The 20,709-nt window shown below is 45.7% G+C and overlaps 1 protein-coding gene across 1 annotated transcript in view; it reads right to left on the bottom strand.

Moving 5' to 3' along the window:
• Positions 1 to 8,265, bottom strand: part of nfia (nuclear factor I/A) — a 103,245-nt gene extending 94,980 nt beyond the window's left edge. The window contains exons 1-2 of the mRNA XM_055165174.1: positions 8,002 to 8,265; positions 2,199 to 2,727 (exon numbers count right to left, since the gene is read on the bottom strand). Coding sequence (XP_055021149.1) covers positions 2,199 to 2,727; positions 8,002 to 8,028 — 556 coding nt within the window. The 5' untranslated portion in view covers positions 8,029 to 8,265. The remainder of the gene's footprint in view (positions 1 to 2,198; positions 2,728 to 8,001) is intronic.
• Positions 8,266 to 20,709: the final 12,444 nt, after the last annotated feature.

Here is a 20,709-nt window from a genome sequence, read left to right as displayed (position 1 = left end):
CCTGGTTAGTCCTGGTTTAGTTCTGGTTTAGTCCTGGTTTAGTCCTGGTTTAGTCCTGGTTTAGTCCTGGTTTAGTTCTGGTTTAGTGGTTTAGTCCTGGTTTAGTCCTGGTTTAGTTCTGGTTTAGTCTGGTTTAGTCCTGGTTTAGTCGGTTTAGTCCTGGTTTAGTTCTGGTTTAGTCTGGTTTAGTCCTGGTTTGTCCTGGTTTAGTCTGGTTTAGTTCTGGTTTAGTCCTGGTTTAGTCTGGTTTAGTCCTGGTTTAGTCCTGGTTTAGTCCTGGTTTAGTCCTGGTTTAGTCCTGGTTTAGTTCTGGTTTAGTCTGGTTTAGTCTGGTTTAGTTCTGGTTAGTCCTAGTCCTGGTTTAGTTCTGGTTTAGTCCTGTTTAGTTCTGGTTTAGTCCTGGTTTAGTCCTGGTTTAGTCCTGGTTTAGTCCTGGTTTAGTCCTGGTTTAGTCCTGGTTTAGTCCTGGTTTTAGTTCTGGTTTAGTCCTGGTTTAGTCCTGTTTAGTTCTGGTTTAGTCCTGTTTAGTCTTTATCCTGGTTTAGTCCTGGTTTAGTTCTGGTTTAGTCCTGGTTTAGTCCTGGTTTAGTCCTGGTTTAGTTCTGGTTTAGTCCTGGTTAGTCCTGGTTTAGTCCTGTTAGTCCTGGTTTAGTCCTGGTTTAGTCCTGGTTCCTGGTTTAGTCCTGGTTTAGTCCTGGTTAGTCCTGGTTTAGTTCCTGGTTTAGTCCTGGTTTAGTCCTGGTTTAGTTCTGGTTAGTCCTGGTTTAGTCCTGGTTTAGTCCTGGTTTAGTCCTGGTTTAGTCTGGTTTAGTCCTGGTAGTCCTGGTTTAGTCCTGGTTTAGTTCTGGTTTAGTCCTGGTTTAGTCCTGGTTTAGTTCTGGTTTAGTCCTGGTTTAGTCCTGGTTCAGTTCTGGCAGATAAACATAAATGTGTCCAAAACAAACTCTTTATCCTTGTAGTTCTTCTATAATCTCTATATTTAAAAATTAAAACAAATTTACTTATTTATATTTTTAAAAATCCCAAAATAAACTTTGTTCAGCTTTAAATCGTTTCAACTCGATTTTATGAGTTTGAAGATTGTTTGACACACAAATCAAAATGAAATGAATCCCAAAGACTCAAACTGAACCGTGTCAGGTCTACGTGAACCGTCGTCCCTGCGCCGTAAACGAGGAAATGGACAAAACGGCGTCTTTAAAATAAGAGATTAAAGTTTCCTCAAACGCAGGAATGGCTCCCAACAACTTTAAAAAAAACCTCTGAGTGAGTAAATGAGAAGGAAACAAGTGTAACCGGGTTAAAAGCTCTGAAAAGTGGATTTTGCAGAATAGGTCGGCTGTAATGGAGACGTGTGTCAGTAAAAGCCTGCGGTTTGGAGTCGGGACCAACAGTCCGACCATTATCTGTGTTAAATGACTCGGACTGAACATCTGTATGAGTTTAGTCCATCACAAAACGCTTAAAGCCTTTTGATTTTTGCTTTTGGAAACGACTAAATAAAATCTCGGCGACGCTTCGTGGTTTTGTTATTTGTCCAACTCAGATTAACTTTAACGCACGAACGCAGAGACGCTCCACGGATCACAGCCGCCGCCGCCGCCGCCGCCAAAACACCAAGCACAACCTCCTACAGCTCAGGTCATCACCGACACTCAGGTCCTGACCAAGACTCAGGTCAGGTCCAAACTCTCAACCTCCGACTTCAGAAACCACAAAAACAGAAAATCTACAAACGAGCGGAACTCAACGACCAAAACAAACCTCAGAGAACAAAACAGCCAAAAGTATGACCTGTACGAAGTATGACCTGTACGAAGTATGACCTGTACGAAGTATGACCTGTACGAAGTATGACCTGTACGAAGTATGACTGACCTGCATGTACGAAGTATGACAGATCAGTGTGTACGAAGTATGACCGACCAGCGTGTTTGGGGCATGACTGACCTGCGTGTACGAAGTATGACAGATCAGCGTGTACGAAGTGTGACAGAGCAATGTGTATGAAGTATGACCCTGTACGAAGTATGACAGACCAGCGTGTATGAAGTATGACACAGCAGCGTGTTTGGGCCATGACTGACCAGCGTGTACGAAGTGACCCTGTACGAAGTATGACTGACCAGCGTGTACGAAGTATGACCTGACAGCGTGTACGAAGTATGACACAGCAGCGTGTTTGGGGCATGACTGACCTGCGTGTACGAAGTATGCGAGGTACAGGTCGAGCTCCTTGACGGACACTCCGATGTGGTGCGGCTGGACGCAGAGCGAGGGGTTGGCGCACTGCGGACTCTTGACGAGGCGCTCGCCGTCCGTGCTCTCCAGAGGGATGCCCTTGAACAGAATCACCATGACCAGGTCCAGTCTCCAGACTTTGTCGGCCTGACGCAGACAGTCGATGCGGCGCATCTTTCCTTTCTGGTCGGGGTTGGACAGGACGCAGCACGGCGCCTTTTTCCCCGTCACCGTCAGGACGAAGTCTTCTCTGAACTCGGGGCGAATGTCTTTACGGAGTTTGGCCAAAAGTCGAGAGGCCCACTTCTGTTTGACCTCGGGTTTCTCGCCGAGCAGCTCGTCTTTGACCGCGCGCTCTTCCTCCTTCGACATGCGCTTCTCGTGCTTCTTGAAGTACTTCCTCTTCCTCGCCTGAAGGTTAAACCAGGTGTAAGCGAAGGCGCGAACGTGCGGGAGCAGAGCCTCGATGAACGGATGGAACTCATCCTGAAAAAACACAAGAACACGATTAATGCAAAAAGAACTGAAGAGTGTGAAGAAAAGAGAGAAAGAGAAACAGAAAACACACACATGTACAGTTCAACAACACGACAACACGACAACACGACAACAACACGACAACACGACAACACGACAACACGACAACACGACAACACGACAACAACACGACAACACAACAACACGAACAACACGACAACACGACAACAACACGACAACACGACAACACGACAACACGACAACAACAAACACGACAACAACAACACGACAACAACAACACGACAACACGACAACACGACAACAACACGACAACAACAACACGACAACACAACAACACGATCTTCAGTCCAACACACACGACGTTCAACATGAAGAGACAAAACCTGTTGGACTCAACAAACATCTACAAACATCTACAAACATCTACAAACCTAAACTCAAATATCAGGAAGAAATGATCATTTAAAAAAAACACTGATGAAAAAACGTCCCACATGGAGAAGAACAGAACAAACACAACCAGACCAGGACCAGGACCAGGACCAGACCAGGACCAGGACCAGACCAGGACCAGACCAGAACTGGACCAGGCTCAGGTTGGGTTCAGGGTCTGGATGGATCTGAGCCACATGAGGTCGAGGATCAGACGAGAATCAGACTCATCACAAACACCACAAAACCCCCCCCCCCCCCCCAAAAAAAAAAAAACAGGAACCAACGACATGAACTGTGTGAACCTACAACCAGACCTGGTTAGTCCTGTTGTAGTCCTGGTTTAGTCCAAAATTAGTTCTGGTTTAGTCCTGGTTTAGTCCAAAATTAGTTCTGGTTTAGTCCTGGTTTAGTCTGTGTAGTCCTGGTTTAGTCCAGTCCTGGTTTAGTCCTGGGTTTAGTCCTAGTCTGGTTTAGTCCTGGTTTAGTCCTGGTTTAGTCCTGGTTTAGTCCTGGTTTAGTCCTGGTGTAGTCCTGGTTTAGTCCTGGTTTAGTCCTGGTTTAGTCCTGGTTTAGTGGTTAGTCCTGGTTTAGTCCTGGTTTAGTCCTGTAGTCCTGGTTAGTCCTGGTTAGTCCTGGTTTAGGTTTAGTCCTGGTTTAGTCCTGGTTAGTCCTGGTTTAGTCCTGGTTTAGTCCTGGTTTAGTCCTAGTCCTGGTTAGTCCTGGTTTAGTCCTTTTAGTCCTGGTTTTAGTCCTGGTGTTAGTCCTGGTTTAGTCCTAGTCCTGGTTTAGTCCTGTTTAGTGGTTAGTCCTGGTTTAGTCCTGGTTTAGTCCTGGTGTAGTCCTGTTTAGTCCTGGTTTAGTCCTGGTTTAGTCCTGGTTTAGTCCTGGTTTAGTCCTGGTTTAGTCCTGGTTTAGTCCTGGTTTAGTCCTGGTGTAGTCCTGGTGTAGTCCTGGTTTAGTCCTTAGTCCTGGTTTGGTTAGTCCTGGTTTAGTCCTGGTTTAGTCCTGGTGTAGTCCTGGTTAGTAGTCCTGGTTCCAGTCCTGGTGTAGTCCTGGTTTAGTCCTGGTTAGTCCTGGTTAGTAGTCCTGGTGTAGTCCTGGTTCAGTCCTGGTCCTGGTTTAGTCCTGGTTTAGTCCTGGTGTAGTCCTGGTTCAGTCCTGGTGTAGTCCTGGTTTAGTCCTGGTGTAGTCCTGGTTTAGTCCTGGTGTAGTCCTGGTTTAGTCCTGGTGTAGTCCTGGTTTAGTCCTGGTTCAGTCCTGGTTTAGTCCCGTGTGGGGTCTTTCTTGGACTGGTTCCAGGTTTCTGCTTTAAAAACGCCTCGAGAAAAAAGGAGAGAAAAAAAAAAGCAACGTTTTGTTCCGATTCCAAAAAACAACGAAATAATAAAGACGGAGACGGGAGGGCATCTGACACACGCGTAAAAATCACCAAAATCACATCAAAATCAGATTTAAAAACGTCCACATTTTATTTATATTTTTATTTTCCACAAACAGCAGGAAACATTTACTTCTTTAACTCAAAATTTACACGATTTTCAGTTTATTCTCATCAGAATTATCACCTCGTCCACCACAAAAATATTTAAATTATTTCAGTTTTTTTCTCTTTTGTCAAAACCACAAACACAAATATTTAAAATTATGCTTAAAATTCAGGCTTAAATTGCAGCACAGACGAAGAAACAGAGGAATGACGTGGAATAAATGATTGTAATTCCGTCAAATTATTTTTAAAATTTGGAAAAATAAACAAAAAAAAAGGAAAAAAAAGAAGAAAAAAATAAAAACTTAAAAATATGTTAAAAACAAAACAAAACATAATAATAAAAATCAATCAATCAATCATCAATAAATAAATAAAAATAAAAACCTGCACTGAAGAAAAAAAAAACTTAAAAATGTGTAAAAATAACAACAACAAAAACAATATCTCACAAAATTTAAATGACTTAAATTAAAAACATTTTACTTTATTTGAGTCGATTTAACTTGACTCACAAGTGTGTGTTTCTTAAATCAAGCAAAATTAGATTTAATTTCTTATTTTAAATGCTAAAATTTGTTTGTTTTTTTTATTTTAAGTGCAACAAAAGATGAATTTTCATATTTTACGTATGAAAATGTATTGATCATTTTACTCGTCAAGTGAAATTTTATCAAATCCTGGTCAAACTTTGTAAATTCAAGTCGTCTAAACGTGGATCGATTTAGTTTTTTTACAGTAAGAACATTTAAAATAAAAATGTAAATAAAAAAGTATGAACATTTTGTCTGATAATTTGAATATTTGGTGTAAAAGTGTTTGTGAGGCGGAGGTTTGGAGCAGAGAAAAGCTGCGGCTGCAGAAGTGACGAGCGACAGAGTGAGAGGGTTTAGTCCAGGAGAAAATCAGACACATTTAAAACGGGTCAAATGTTCGGGTCAAACGTGGTGGTTTTGTGGTTCTTGGTTTGTGTGGTTTTGGGTTGAGGAGGCGTCGGGTTTGAGGAGCGTCACGTCGTCTTTCTGTTCGTGTTCGTGTTTGTGTTTGTGGAAGATTCTTTTGGAGCGGAGCTAATTTCAACAGATTAATCCAGAATTAGAACAAATCCTTTAATCACAACAACAGGCCTCATCCAGCACAAGCTCCCACCTCCAGAACAGAACCACGAGAACAGAACCTCCAGAACAAAACCACGAGAACAGAACCTCCAGAACAGAACCACGAGAACAGAACCTCCAGAACAGAACCACGAGAACTGATCCACGAGAACAGAACCACGAGAACAGAACCACGAGAACTGATCCACGAGAACAGAACCACGAGAACAGAACCTCCAGAACTGATCCACGAGAACTGATCCACAGAACCACGAGAACAGAACCACGAGAACAGAACCACGAGAACAGAACCTCCAGAACAGAACCACGAGAACAGAACCTCCAGAACAAAACCACGAGAACAGAACCTCCAGAACAGAACCACGAGACCAGAACCTCCAGAACAGAACCTCCAGAACAGAACCTCCAGAACTGATCCACGAGAACTGATCCACGAGAACAGAACCACGAGAACAGAACCACGAGACCAGAACCTCCAGAACAGAACCTCCAGAACTGATCCACGAGAACTGATCCACGAGAACAGAACCACGAGAACAGAACCACGAACAGAACCTCCAGAACTGATCCACAGAACAGAAACTGATCCACGAGAACAGAACCACCAAAACAGAACCACGAGAACAGAACCTCCAGAACAGAACCACGAGAACAGAAACAGAACAGAAACAGAACAGAGAACAGAACCACGAGAACAGAACCTCCAGAACAGAACCACGAGAACAGGACCAAAAGTCCTGATCCAAAAAAAACGGTTCCACAAGAACAGATCCACAAGACTAGATCTACAAGATCTGCTCCAGACCTGGTTTAGATCTGGACAAGACCTGCTTTAGTCCTGGTTCAGACTCCATTTAGACCTCATTTAGTCCTGGTTTAATTCAGTTTGAGCCCCTCGTTTAGTCTTAATTTAGACCTGCTTCAGACCTGGTTTAGATCTAGTTTAAAGCTCACATAGTCCTGGTTTAGTCCTGGTTTACACTCCGTTTACACCTCATGTAGTCCTGGTTTAGTCTTAGTTTAGACCAGGTTTAGACCTGGTGTAGTCCTGATTTAGTTCTGTCTGAGCCCCTGGTGTAGTCTTAATTTAGATCTGGTTTAGTCCTGGTTCAGTCCTGGTTCAGTCCTGGTTCAGTCCTGGTTTAGTCCTGGTTTAGTCCTGGTTCAGTCCTGGTTCAGTCCTGGTTCAGTCCTGGTTCAGTCCTGGTTTAGTCCTGGTTCAGTCCTGGTTTAGTCCTGGTTTAGTCCTGGTTTAGTCCTGGTTTAGTCCTGGTTTAGTCCTGGTTTAGTCCTGGTTCAGTCCTGGTTCGTGTCTCCTGGTTTCACCTCTGACTCTGGGATCAGGAGATTACGTCACCTCCAAATAAAACCTGGACTAAACCTGAAGACTTCAACACTTTTATTTCACTGATTTTATTGATTTTAAATTGATTTTGTGTAAATGTTAAAATAAAATTCAGTCCGTATCTTTAAAATTTCAGTCAAATATTCTTGTCCTGAGAATTACAGTTTAATTTGGTCCAAAAATCCAAGCTTAAACCTAAATTAAACTCTAAACATTTGTACTTTTCCTTTGGTTTTCACGTTTGTTTCATTAAAGAGACTCGAGTTTTTCTGTTTCCAAAAGTGAAAAGTGTCAAAAGGACAAAATGTTTCCGTCCGGAGCCGCGCTCGGCGCGGCCCGAAAACCGCATTTACCCGTAAAGTCTGGGGTCAGGGGTCACGGGGGGGGGTCACGGGGTCAGGCTCGTGCGGGGACATGAAGCAAAGCGACAGAAGCGCCGCGGGGGAAGCGCAAACGGAGAGCGGGGTTCGGTGGAGCCGCGGCCGGACTGAGGCGAGCGTCACTCGGCTGCGAACTCACACGAACACCGCCCCCTTTCCCGCGGAGCCCGGAGGAATGGAGGGAAAGTAAAAGTGCCAAAGTGAAAGAGGAGAGAAAAGAGAGAGAAAAGAGCGAGGGAAGAGAGGGAGGAAGAGCGGAAGAGCGGAGCAAGTTCCGGGAAAAACCAGCGACAAGTTTGTCCCGGAGGCGGAGGAGCGGGTCCGCGCGCCACGGTCCCGCACGGACCCGCTGCGAGGCCCACAGCACCGGAAACACTCGGAACACACTCGGAACACACTCGGGACATAACGGGGGAGTCCGCCGTGCACGCGCCCACCACCGGGGAGCACGCGCAAAGTTCAAGTTTTGAGCCAAAATCCACCAAAAGTGTGACTCACCTGCGTCAGACATAGCGGAGAATACATATCTGTCCCGGGCTGCTCCGAGGCTCCGACACGACTGTCCGTGCGCGTGCGTGTGTGAGAGGGGGCAGGACACGTGCACGTGCGTGGGAAAGAGGGGAAAAGGAGAGAAAGAGAAAGAGTGCAGAAAGAAAGAGAGAAAGAGAGAGAGAAAGGGGGGGAGAAGAGGAGTAACAGTTGTCTCCCGGCCGTGCGCGTTCACATCTCCAAAAGCGCAGCGAACTTCGACCTCTCCACGGGCGCGCGCTTTGGGCTACACGCGCACGCGCCTCTGTACCGGGCTACGGGACAGACACGTGCACGCGGACCGGGAGCGCGCCGCCTTCAGTCCAGACTCCGAAAAGAACGGGACATGTCCAAAAGCGACCACAACAAGTCCGGGGGGGAACCGAGGCCGAGGAGCGGGGAGGCGCGGCGCGGTGCCCCGGGGAAGTGAGCGCGGAGCCGCGGAGGAAGAGGCGAGGGCGGCCGGTGCGGTCCGACGCGTCCCGAAGCATTTCACTCCGCAGGACAGAGAGCGGGAGCGGGGCACGGCGGCGTGTTCGCCCGGGCTGCGGTGCGTGAGCGGCGGCCGGAGCTGGTGCCGTGGCTCGGTGCTGTGGGGGGCCGGAGGTGGCGGTGGTGCAGTGGGTCTTTGGCGGGGACAGAACCCGGGGGGAGGACGCGGAGAGCCGGATCCCTGAGCTGCACTCGGCCGCCTCGCCTCTGAAACAACCGGCTGCTGCTTCCCGGTAATTTATGTCCGACCGTAAAGCGCTGGAGACGGGCAGGGGAGGGGAGGTGTGCCCGGGGAGGGGAGGGCTGTCCCGGGGAGAGCAGCGCCACCTCTCCCGCCCCCCTCCACCTCCTCCTCCTCCACCCGAACCTCCTCCACCCACGCCTCCTGTTCCTCCTCTTACACCTCCTCTTTCTCAACTCTCTCCTTCCTCCACCCGCACCTCCTCTTACTCCTCCACCCGCACCTCCTCTTACTCTTCCTCCTCCACTCACTCCTAATCTTCTTCCACCACCTCCTCCACCCGAACCTCCTCCTCCTCCTCAACTCTCTACTTCCTCCACCCACGCCTCCTCCACTCGTGCATCCTCTTCCTCCTCCACCACCCACGCTACCTCCACCTCCTCCTCTTTCTCAAGTCTCTCCTCCACCCATGCCTCCTCGTCCTCCTCCTCTTCCTCAACTCTCTCCTTCCTCCACCTGCGCCTCCTCTTCCTCCTCCACCCGTGCCTCCTCCACCCTCTATTCCTCATCTCTGTCCCTCCTCCACCTGCGCTTCTTCTTCCTGTTTTTCCTCCACCTGCGCCTCCTCTTACTCCTCCTCCTCCACTCACTCCTAATCTTCTTCCACCACCTCCACCACCCGCGCTGCCTCCACCTGCACCTCCTCCTCCTCTTCATTCTCCACCCGTGCCTCCTCCTCCACTCGTGCCTCCTCTTCCTCCTCCACTCGAACCTCCTCTTCCTCCTCCACCACCATCACCCGCACCTCCTCAACTCTCTCCCTCCTCCAACTGCACTACCTCCACCTGCGCCTCCTCCTCTTCCTCCACCCACGCTGCCTCCAGCTGCACCTCCTCTTTCTCCTCCTCCTCCACCCGCACCTTCTCGTCCTTCACAGTTTTCGTTTGTTAGTTTGTTTCTTTTGTCACCTAGATTTTTTTCTTCGTTTTGTTTTTTAAACTGCCTCTTTTTCCTTTAATAAAATGTTCTACATATTGTTTTTTTGTTTTTTTTTTTTTAAGCAGAATCTGTTTTTTTTCTCGACCTGCAGCTGGACTCGAGTCTGTGACTGACAGAAAAACTACACGAAAAAAACAACAGAAAATCAAATTCACACACAGTGAACATGAATAAACGACTTTGTGAACATGAAAATATTAAATTACCGTAACATTTGTACTTTATATTTATATATTTATATATATATTTTTTTAATCTTTTTATTTTCTTTTGTGAAACTGAACATGAAGCAGAAACAAGTCGCATCAAAAAACTAAAACAAAAACTAAACTAAAACATGAAGCGAGTTCATCTCAGATTAATATTTTTACATAACGTCTTTAACCCTGGACCAGGACTAAACCAGGACTAAACCAGGACTGAAACCAGACTAAACCAGGACTAAACCAGGACTAAACCAAACCAGGACTAAACAGGACTAAACAGGACTAAACCAGGACTAAACAGGACTAAACCAGGACTAACAAACTAAACAGGACTAAACCAGGACTGACCAGGACTAAACCAGGACTAAACCAGGAACTAAACCAGGACTAAACCAGGACTGAACCAGGACTAAACCAGGACTAAACCAGGACTAAACCAGGACTAAACCAGGACTGAACAGGACTAAACAGGACTGAACCAGGACTAAACCAGGACTAAACAGGACTAAACAGAACTGAACCAGGACTAAACCAGGACTAAACCAGGACTAAACCAGGACTAAACCAGGACTAACCAGGAACTGAACCAGGACTAAAACAGGACTAACCAGGACTAAACAGGACTGAACAGGACTAAACCAGGACTAAACCAGGACTGAACCAGGACTGAACCAGGACTAAACAGGACTGAACCAGGACTAAACCAGGAAACCAGGACTAAACCAGGACTAACAGGACTAAACCAGGACTGAACCAGGACTAAACCAGGACTAAACCAGGACTGAACCAGGACTAACCAGGACTAAACCAGGACAAACCAGGACTAACCAGGACTGAACCAGGACTAAACCAGGACTGAACCAGGACTAAACCAGGACTGAACCAGGACTGAACCAGGACTAAACCAGGACTAAACCAGGACTGAACCAGGACTAAACCAGACTGAACCAGGACTAAACCAGACTGAACCAGGACTAAACCAGGACTAAACAGGACTAAACCAGGACTGGGACCTGTGAGCTGTTTGGACCTGAGTGTGTCTGGACCTGGGACCTGCAGACCCCTGGGACAGTCAGGTCCATGTTCTTGGGGTAAATGACCAGAGTGACCTGGTGTTTTTAACACTGGTTCAGTGTTTCGAGCAGCGACTCCAAAACCTGAAGGTCTGAGGATCAAGTCCCACTCAGATCATTTACTGTTTGAAATGAAAAACAATAAAATGTGAAAACTGTTTGTTATTTCATTTTTCTGTTTTAGTTTCAAACAAAAAAACTGATTTTGATCTATTTCCAATATTTAATTTAAAGTTTATTTCAAATATCACCGATCAAAAAAACTTTCTCCTGACAATTTTAATGTTAATATTTTATTCTCTCTGGTTTTTTTGCCCCAGAAGTTCTAGTCCTGGGACTAAACCAGGACTAAACCAGAACTAAACCAAGACTAAACCAGGACTAAACCAGAACTAAACCAGAACTAAACCAAGACTAAACCAGGACTAAATTAGGACTAAATTAGGACTAAATCAGGATTAAACCAGGACTAAACCAGGACTAAACCAGGTCAAAACTAGGACTAAACAAGACCTAAACCTGTGACTAAACCAGGACTAAAACTGGATGTAAATAAATGTAGTAAAAGACAAAGACGGTCTTGATTTGGTCTCGATGGGCCGTGGTCTTGGTCTTGTCTCGGCCTTTAAAAAAGTCTCAGTCTTGTCTCGGTCTCGACCTTTAAAAGTCTTGGTCTTGGGACCCTGTGGTCTTGGACTGGTCTTGGACTGGTCTTGGACTGGTCTTGGACAGGTCTTGGTCTCATTTAGTGCGGTCGTGACTACAACATGAGGTCGTGGGTTCGATTTCCCGGTGATAAATGTAAACAGTGAGTCCAGTCGTCCCTGTGTCCCCGGGTCAGTCCCAGTCCTGAGTCTCTGTCTCTGTCCTGCAGATTTATACAAAACACTGATTTGTCCCAATTTATACAAGAAATGTCCCAGTGTCTCTGTTTCTTAACCCGTCTGATCCTGCAGCAGCAAAGAAACAAACTGACATTTGTTTTGGTCAAATACAGAAAATCTGCTTCAAAAAACGACAAAACACAAAGAAAATCTGTCTGTTCTGACTCATATTCGTCATAAATTTCCTTCATTCTTCACTCGCTTCAAAATGTTATTATTTCCAACCACCAGAAAACCATTTTTTTTTTTTTAAACGCCGCTCACCCTGAACCTCGAGTGTGTGTGAACCTCACACTGCAGCGTCGTGTCAGCGGCGCCTCCTCTGGTGTTTGGGGGAACAGCATCATTTAATAACATCATAAAGTCAAACTCAATCACGGATAACGAGACTAACGAGACTAACGAGACTAACGAGGATAACGAGGATCTTAACGACTTTAGTGATTAAAACATTAAACTGTTCAACGACCCTGAGGACAGAACAGACGACACAACGACCGGTTTAAGATTTTCTGTCACTTTAGAAAACAAAAACTAAAGTCGTATTTTAGGAGTCGGAAACGTTTTGGTTCAAGTTTAACAAAAGTTTAAAAATACAGAATCAATTTAGAGTCAAACAGTTTAAAGACGCTTTAAAAAAAATATCAAACACAAAAATATAAATCAAAAAATAATAAAACAGTCTCAGCAGATCCAGGCTCAGCCGTCAAACAGAAATGAACCAATGAGAATGCAGCATGGAAACTCCGCCCACCTGTCACACCCGTCACACCCGTCACACCTGTCACACCTGTCACACCTGTCACACCCGTCACACCTGTCACACCTGTCACACCTGTCACACCGTCACACCTGTCACCTGTCACACCTGTCACACCTGCGCCAAAAGTGAAACCAAAATGTCCAACGAGAAGAAGAATCAGAACCAAAGAAAAAAAAAACAAAACAGAGAAAGACACAAAACAAAAATAAAAGAGACAAAGACGGAAATTTTACACGATTACACAAATAATCTGACTCCACATTTATATATTTTCTTTTTCTTCATCTTCTTCATATTATTATTGTTATTAGATTTTATTTATTTATTTATTTGTATTTTGTTTTAAAAGCGTCTTTGAATTATTTGCCTCTAAACTGATTCTGTACAAATGTGACACAAACCTGAGGAAAATAAACGTGTCAGGCTTTAAAAACACAGAGGAGCCTCACTTCATGACATCATCAGGTGGAACAGAGAGTTTTAAGACTGGTGTTTTATAACCGTCAGAGCGCGAGGTGTTTGCCCCTGATGCCCCGGAGCAAGAGAGAGGCGCCATCTACAGGACGATCAACGCAACTACACTCCACACGAACAAGAAGAAGAAGAAGAAGAAGAAGAAGAAGAAGAAGAAGAAGAAGAAGAAGCAGGAGTTTATTGGATCATTTTGCAGCTCAAAAAAACCAAACCAAACCAAACCCAGACACGACCTCATGGATCAAGACTGAAAAAGTTTAAGCTGAAGTCAAAAGTTCAAGTCAAATTCTGTTAAACAACGACCGAAATCCAAGAAACAAAATCAGCGTCTGAACAGAAAGTTTATGTTTATAATTTCACTTCAAAGTGATTGTAAATGTAAAAGACAAAATATGAATGAAAACAAAGTAAATATAAAAATATAATAATGCATCAGTTTTATTCAGCGCTTTTTTCGACTCAGAGACGATTTACAGAAGATGATTCATCCACTTCACACTGTGGTGTAACTACAACTGCAGCCACAGCCACAGCCGCCCTGGGGCAGACTGACAGAAGTGAGGCTGAAGATCTGCACCATCAGCCCCTCAGACACCAGACCAGGACCAGACCCAGACCAGGACCAGGACCAGAACCAGACCAGACCAGACCAGACCAGGACCAGGACCAGACCCAGGACCAGACCAGGACCAGACCAGACCAGGACCAGACCCAGACCAGACCAGACCAGACCAGGACCAGGACCAGACCAGACCCAGACCAGGACCAGACCAGACCAGGACCAGGACCAGACCAGGACCAGACCAGGACCAGACCAGACCAGACCAGGACCAGACCCAGACCAGGACCAGACCAGGACCAGACCAGGACCAGGACCAGACCAGACCAGACCAGACCAGGACCAGGACCAGCCAGACCAGACCCAGACCAGACCAGACCAGGACCAGACCCAGACCAGGACCAGGACCAGACCAGGACCAGACCAGACCAGGACCAGACCCAGGACCCAGACCAGGACCAGACCAGGACCAGACCAGACCAGACCAGGACCAGACCAGGACCAGACCAGACCCAGGACCAGGACCAGACCAGGACCAGACCAGACCAGACCAGACCCAGACCAGACCAGGACCAGACCAGACAGACCAGACCAGGACCAGACCAGGACCAGACGACCAGGACCAGACCAGACCAGACCAGACCAGGACCAGACAGACCAGACCAGACCAGGACCAGACCAGACCAGACCAGACCAGGACCAGACCAGGACCAGACCAGACCCAGACCAGACCAGACCAGACCAGGACCAGACCAGACCAGACCAGACCCAGACCAGACCAGACCCAGACCAGGACCAGGACCAGGACCAGACCAGACCAGACCAGACCGGACCAGGACCAGGACCAGACCAGGACCAGACCAGGACCAGACCAGGACCAGACAGCAGACCAGACCAGACCAGGACCAGACCAGGACCAGACCAGGACCAGGACCAGACCAGACCAGACCAGGACCAGACCAGGACCAGGACCAGACCAGACCAGGACCAGACCAGACCAGACCAGGACCCAGACCAGACCAGACCAGGACCAGGACCAGACCAGACCAGGACCAGACCAGACCAGGACCAGACCCAGACCAGACCAGACCAGACCAGACCAGACCAGACCAGACCAGACCAGACCAGACCAGACCAGACCAGACCAGACCAGGACCAGACCCAGACCAGACCAGACCAGACCAGGACCAGACCAGGACCAGACCAGACCAGGACCAGACCAGACCAGACCAGACCAGACAGACCAGGACCAGGACCAGGACCAGACCAGACCAGACAGACCAGACCAGACCCAACCAGACCAGACCAGACCAGACCAGACCAGACCAGACCAGACCAGACCCAGACCAGACCAGACAGACCAGACCAGACCAGGACCAGACCAGACCAGACCAGACCAGACCAGACCAGACCCAGACCAGACCAGACCAGACAGACCAGACCAGGACCAGACCAGACCAGACCAGACCAGGACCAGACCCAGGACCAGGACCAGACCAGACCAGACCAGACCAGGACCAGACCAGACCAGACCAGACCAGACCAGGACCAGACCAGACCAGACCAGACCAGACCCAGGACCAGACCAGACCAGACCAGACCAGGACCAGGACCAGACCAGACCAGACCAGACCAGACCAGACCAGACCCAGACCAGACCAGACCAGGACCAGACCAGGACCAGACCAGACCAGACCCAGACCAGACCAGACCAGACCAGACCAGGACCAGACCAGACAGACAGACCTAGACCAGACCAGACCAGACCAGACCAGGACCAGGACCAGGACCAGACCAGGACCAGACCCAGACTCTGAGCTTCTGATGTGACAGGATCAGACTTTGACAATCCAGTTTGACCAGTTAATGTAAAATTCATTGATTCTAGATTTTTAAAACAGAACAGTTTCTACACAGAGTAAAAAAGTGAAGTGTTAAAATCAACTCTGACAGAGTCAGTTTGTCAGAGTTTATCTGAGTCCAATCTGTTCATTTGAGTTAATTTAACATTGTTGGAAATGTTCACATGTAACACTTTGTAGAGTTTTCCTGATTTAACTCAACAACACACAGAGGAGTTTTATTTCACACTTTATTTGAGTTAATTTAAGATGAAATTCAGAACAAAACTGGTTCAAACTGGAGGGAGTTTGAAGTGGAGGAGACAAATTAACACTAAGAGAAGTTGAATTAACTCTGTCAAATAACCCCAACTCCAACATTTACTCTCAAAGAGTTAAAATAACACTTTTTCTGTTAAAAAAAAAACTTTGAAGTATTTTACTGTGAGATTTTGACCCTCCAGTTTTTGCTCTTTTTTTATTTTTTTAAGTTTCTACAGTGTTGGACTTTTTAAATCACTTCAGACTCATAAACACAAACACATCTGTGTTTGTTTTTTTAGTTTTTATCTTCATTTTTTTTTTAGATGCCAGTTTTTGTTTTTTTGTTTTTTGTTTATGGTTGAACAAAATAATAATAAACCACAAAAGTTTATCATTTATGACCAGGACTAAACCAGGACTAAACCAGGACTAAACCAGGACTAAACCAGGACTAAACCAGAACTAAACCAGGACTAAACCAGGACTAAACCAGAACTAAACCAGGACTGAACCAGGACTAAACCAGGTCTTGTTCCTGGTGAAGTGGTTTTTATTTTGAGTCGTTTTTTGTTTTTTTCAGATTTTCGTGTTTTTTTTTTTTTTTTTTTTTTTTTTTAAACTTTTCCAAATCCAACACGTCCGCCGGCGTCAGGGGTCAGAGGTCACGGCCCCCGGGTCTCTTCTTCTTCTTCTTCTTCTTCTTCTTCTGCTGTTTCTGATTTTAGTGTCTGAGGAGCCCACACACAAGCTCCGCCCCCTCCTGAGAAAACAACTCCACTGCACCACTGAGACGGAGGAGAAGAAGAGAGAGAGGAGAGAGGGAGGAGGAGAAGAGAGGGAGGAGAGAGGGAGGAGGAGAGAGAGAGGGAGAGAGAGGAGGAGGAGAAGAGAGGGAGGAGAGAGAGAGAGAGAGAGAGGAGGAGGAGAGAGGAGAGAGGGAGGAGGAGAGAGAGGAGAGAGGGAGGAGGAGAAGAGAGGGAGGAGAGAGGGAGGAGGAGAAGAGAGGAGAAGAGACGGAGGAGAAGAAGAGAGAGAGGAGAAAGGGAGGAGGAGAGAGAGAGAGAAGGAGAAGAAGAAGAAGAGAGGGAGAGGAGGAGAGGAAAAGAGGAGGAAGAGAGGGAGGAGAGAAAAGAAAGGAGAGAGAGAGGAGAGAAGAAGAAGAGGAGGGGCAGGAGAAGTGAAAAGGAAGAGACTGAAGAGGAAGGAGAGAGGAGGGGACGAGAGTCTCGAGAGAAGAGGAGGAGAGAAAAGGAAATGAGGAGGAGAGAGAGAGGGAGGAGAGGAGGAGAGGAGGAGGAGGGGGCAGAGTGATGGAGTGATGAAGCGGAGGTCTGGTTCCTTCAGTTTCTTGTTGTTTTTTGTCTTGTGTCAGTGAAACTCACGTCCACCAGGAGGCGCCACAGTCACATGATCAGATCTGACCACACCCTGCTCCTCTGACCCACATGTCCCACAGAGCGGCTTTAAACCTCTGTCTCCATGGAGAATGTTCCGGAGTGTGGCTTTAACTTTCTGTTTCTGTGTCACACAGGAAACTTTTCACCTCCACAAAGTGACACTTATTTTTATTTGTTTATTTGTTTGTTGTTGTTTGTGTTGGTCTGAAGTGACGATGATTCTTCAACACAAAACATTCTACAGTTTATATCTGTTTATATTTTTATGTTTTTCAATTTTATATATATATATATATATAATATAATATATATATATATATATATATATATATATATATATATATATATATATAATATATATATATATATATAAATATTTGTACAATTTCATATATATATTTAAATATTTTTTATATTGTTATATTTTTATATTTATACAATTTCATACTTTTTAAAAAACATTTTTATATTTGTACTTTTATATATTTTTTACATTTTTATATTTGTACTTTTTCATATATTTTTTAAATATTGTTTTTATAATTTTATATTTTTTATCTTTTTTACTGTGTTATTTTATATCAGAGAAAACCAGCCTCAGTCTGGAGTCACACCAACACCACGACTCAGGTCTCTCCTCCTCTCCTCCTCTCCTCCTCTCCTCTCCTCCTCCCTCCTCTCCTCCTCTCCTCTCTCTCTCTCTCCTCCTCTCCTCCTCTCCTCCTCTCCTCCTCTCCTCCTCTCCTCCTCTCCTCCCCTCCCTCTCTCCTCTCTCCTCCTCTCTCTCCTCTCCTCTCTCTCCTCCTCTCTCCTCCTCTCCTCCTCTCCTCCTCTCCTCCTCTCTCCTCCCACTCCTCCTCCTCTCCTCTCCTCCTCCTCTCCTCCTCTCCTCCTCTCCTCTCTCTCCTCCCTCTCCTCTCTCTCCTCCTCTCCTCCTCCTCCTCCTCTCTCCTCTCCTCTCCTCTCTCCTTCCTCCTCCTCTCCTCCACTCCTCCTCCTCCTCCTTTCCTCCACTCCTCCTCTTCTCCTCTCCTCTCTCCTCTCTTCCTCCCTCCTCTCTCCTCCTCCTCTCCTCCTCTCCTCCACTCCTCCTCTCCTCCTTTCCTCCACTCCTCCTCTTCTCCTCTCCTCTCTCCTCCTCCTCCTCCTCTCCTCCTCCTCTCTCTCTCCTCTCCTCCTCTCCTCCACTCCTCCTCTCTCCTCTCTCTCTCTCTCCTCTCCTCCTCTCCTCCTCTCCTCCTCTCCTCCTCTCCTCCTCTCTCCTCCCCTCCTCTTCTCTCTCTTCTCTCTTCCCTCGTCTCTTTCTCTCAGTGCTCGTGTGTGTTTGTCGGTGTGTTGTCTCCCTCTGTTGGTGGTTTTGTGTCACTGCAGTGACACATGAGTCTGGGGTCAAACTGAGGTCACAGCGCCTCATCAAAAACTCATGAACGAAACTGGAGACGCACACACAAAAGTACAACAAAAGTACTACAGAACTACTACAAAACTACTGCAAAACTAATACAAAAACTCATGAACGAAACTGGAGACACACACAAAAGTACAACAAAAGTACTACAGAACTACTACAAAACTACTACAGAACTACTACAAAACTACTGCAAAACTACTACAAAAACTCATGAACGAAACTGGAGACGCACACACAAAAGTACTACAAAACTACTACAGAACTACTACAAAACTACTACAGAACTACTACAAAACTACTGCAAAAACTCATGAACGAAACTGGAGACGCACACACAAAAGTACAACAAAAGTACTACAGAACTACTACAAAACTACTACAGAACTACTGCAAAAACTCATGAACGAAACTGGAGACACACACACAAAAGTACAACAAAAGTACTACAGAACTACTACAAAACTACTGCAAAACTACTGCAGAAACTCATGAACGAAACTGGAGACACACACACAAAAGTACAACAAAAGTACAACAAAAGTACTACAGAACTACTACAAAACTACTGCAAAACTACTACAAAAACTCATGAACGAAACTGGAGACACACACACAAAAGTACAACAAAAGTACAACAAAAGTACTACAGAACTACTACAAAACTACTGCAAAACTACTGCAGAAACTCATGAACGAAACTGGAGACACACACACAAAAGTACAACAAAAGTACAACAAAAGTACTACAGAACTACTACAAAACTACTGCAAAACTACTGCAAAAACTCATGAACGAAACTGGAGACACACACACAAAAGTACAACAAAGTACAACAAAAAGTACTACAGAACTACTACAAAACTACTGCAAAACTACTACAAAAACTCATGAACGAAACTGGAGACACACACACAAAAGTACAACAAAAGTACTACAGAACTACTACAAAACTACTGCAAAACTACTGCAGAAACTCATGAACGAAACTGGAGACACACACACAAAAGTACAACAAAAGTACTACAGAACTACTACAAAACTACTACAGAACTACTGCAAAAACTCATGAACGAAACTGGAGACACACACACAAAAGTACAACAAAAGTACTACAGAACTACTACAAAACTACTACAGAACTACTGCAAAAACTCATGAACGAAACTGGAGACACACACACAAAAGTACAACAAAAGTACAACAAAAGTACTACAGAACTACTACAAAACTACTGCAAAACTACTACAAAAACTCATGAACGAAACTGGAGACACACACACAAAAGTACTACAAAAGTACTACAGAACTACTACAAAACTACTGCAAAAACTCATGAACGAAACTGGAGACACACAGACAAAAGTACTGCAAAAAATACTGCAAAAGTACGACTAAACTACTACAAAACTACTGCAAAAACTCATGAACGAAACTAGAGCCACCACAGACTAAAGTACTGTGAAAAGTACTGCAAAACTACTACAAAAAACTCATGACGAGAGCTGCCGCAGACAAAATACTGCTCCGAGTACTGCAAAAAGTACTGCAACTGTACTGTAAAACTACTGTGACAAGTACTGCAACAAGTACACACACACACACACACACGTCGACAATACAAACAACACACGCACACACACGCACACACACACACACACACACACACACACACACAGAACAGTAACACATGTGGTTCTAAAGGAGTCGAGAGCCGTTGGAGCCGTTGGAGCCGTTGGAGCCGTTGGAGCCGTCGGAGCCGTCGGAGCCGTCGGAGCCGTTGGAGACGCCGGTGACGGAGGTCGATTGTTTAAAAGTTTTTAAAATAAAAACACCTCGACTCGACTCCTGAGACGAGACGATGAAGTAAAGTAAAGTTGAAATACTGAGAGTCGCAGAGTGAAAACTTCAGACATGATGGAAACAGTGTTGGGAAGTTTACTTTTAAAATGTAATCCCCTACAGATTACAGATTACACACACCAAAATGTAGTTTGTAACAGAATCTATTAAATTACTTAAAGTGAGTAATGTAATCTGATTACTTTGGATTACTTGATTTGCTGTAGAGAAACAAAGACGAGGAAACTGAACCGTAAATATTATTGATAGAAGAGGAGGAAGAGGAGTCCACAC

Source organism: Boleophthalmus pectinirostris, unplaced genomic scaffold (assembly GCF_026225935.1).
Source record: "Boleophthalmus pectinirostris isolate CB_2022bp ecotype Guang Dong unplaced genomic scaffold, ASM2622593v1 HiC_scaffold_7, whole genome shotgun sequence".
NCBI lineage: Eukaryota > Metazoa > Chordata > Actinopteri > Gobiiformes > Gobiidae > Boleophthalmus > Boleophthalmus pectinirostris.
Note: the sequence above shows the minus strand (reverse complement) of the source record. Positions and strands in the feature narration are given on the sequence as shown.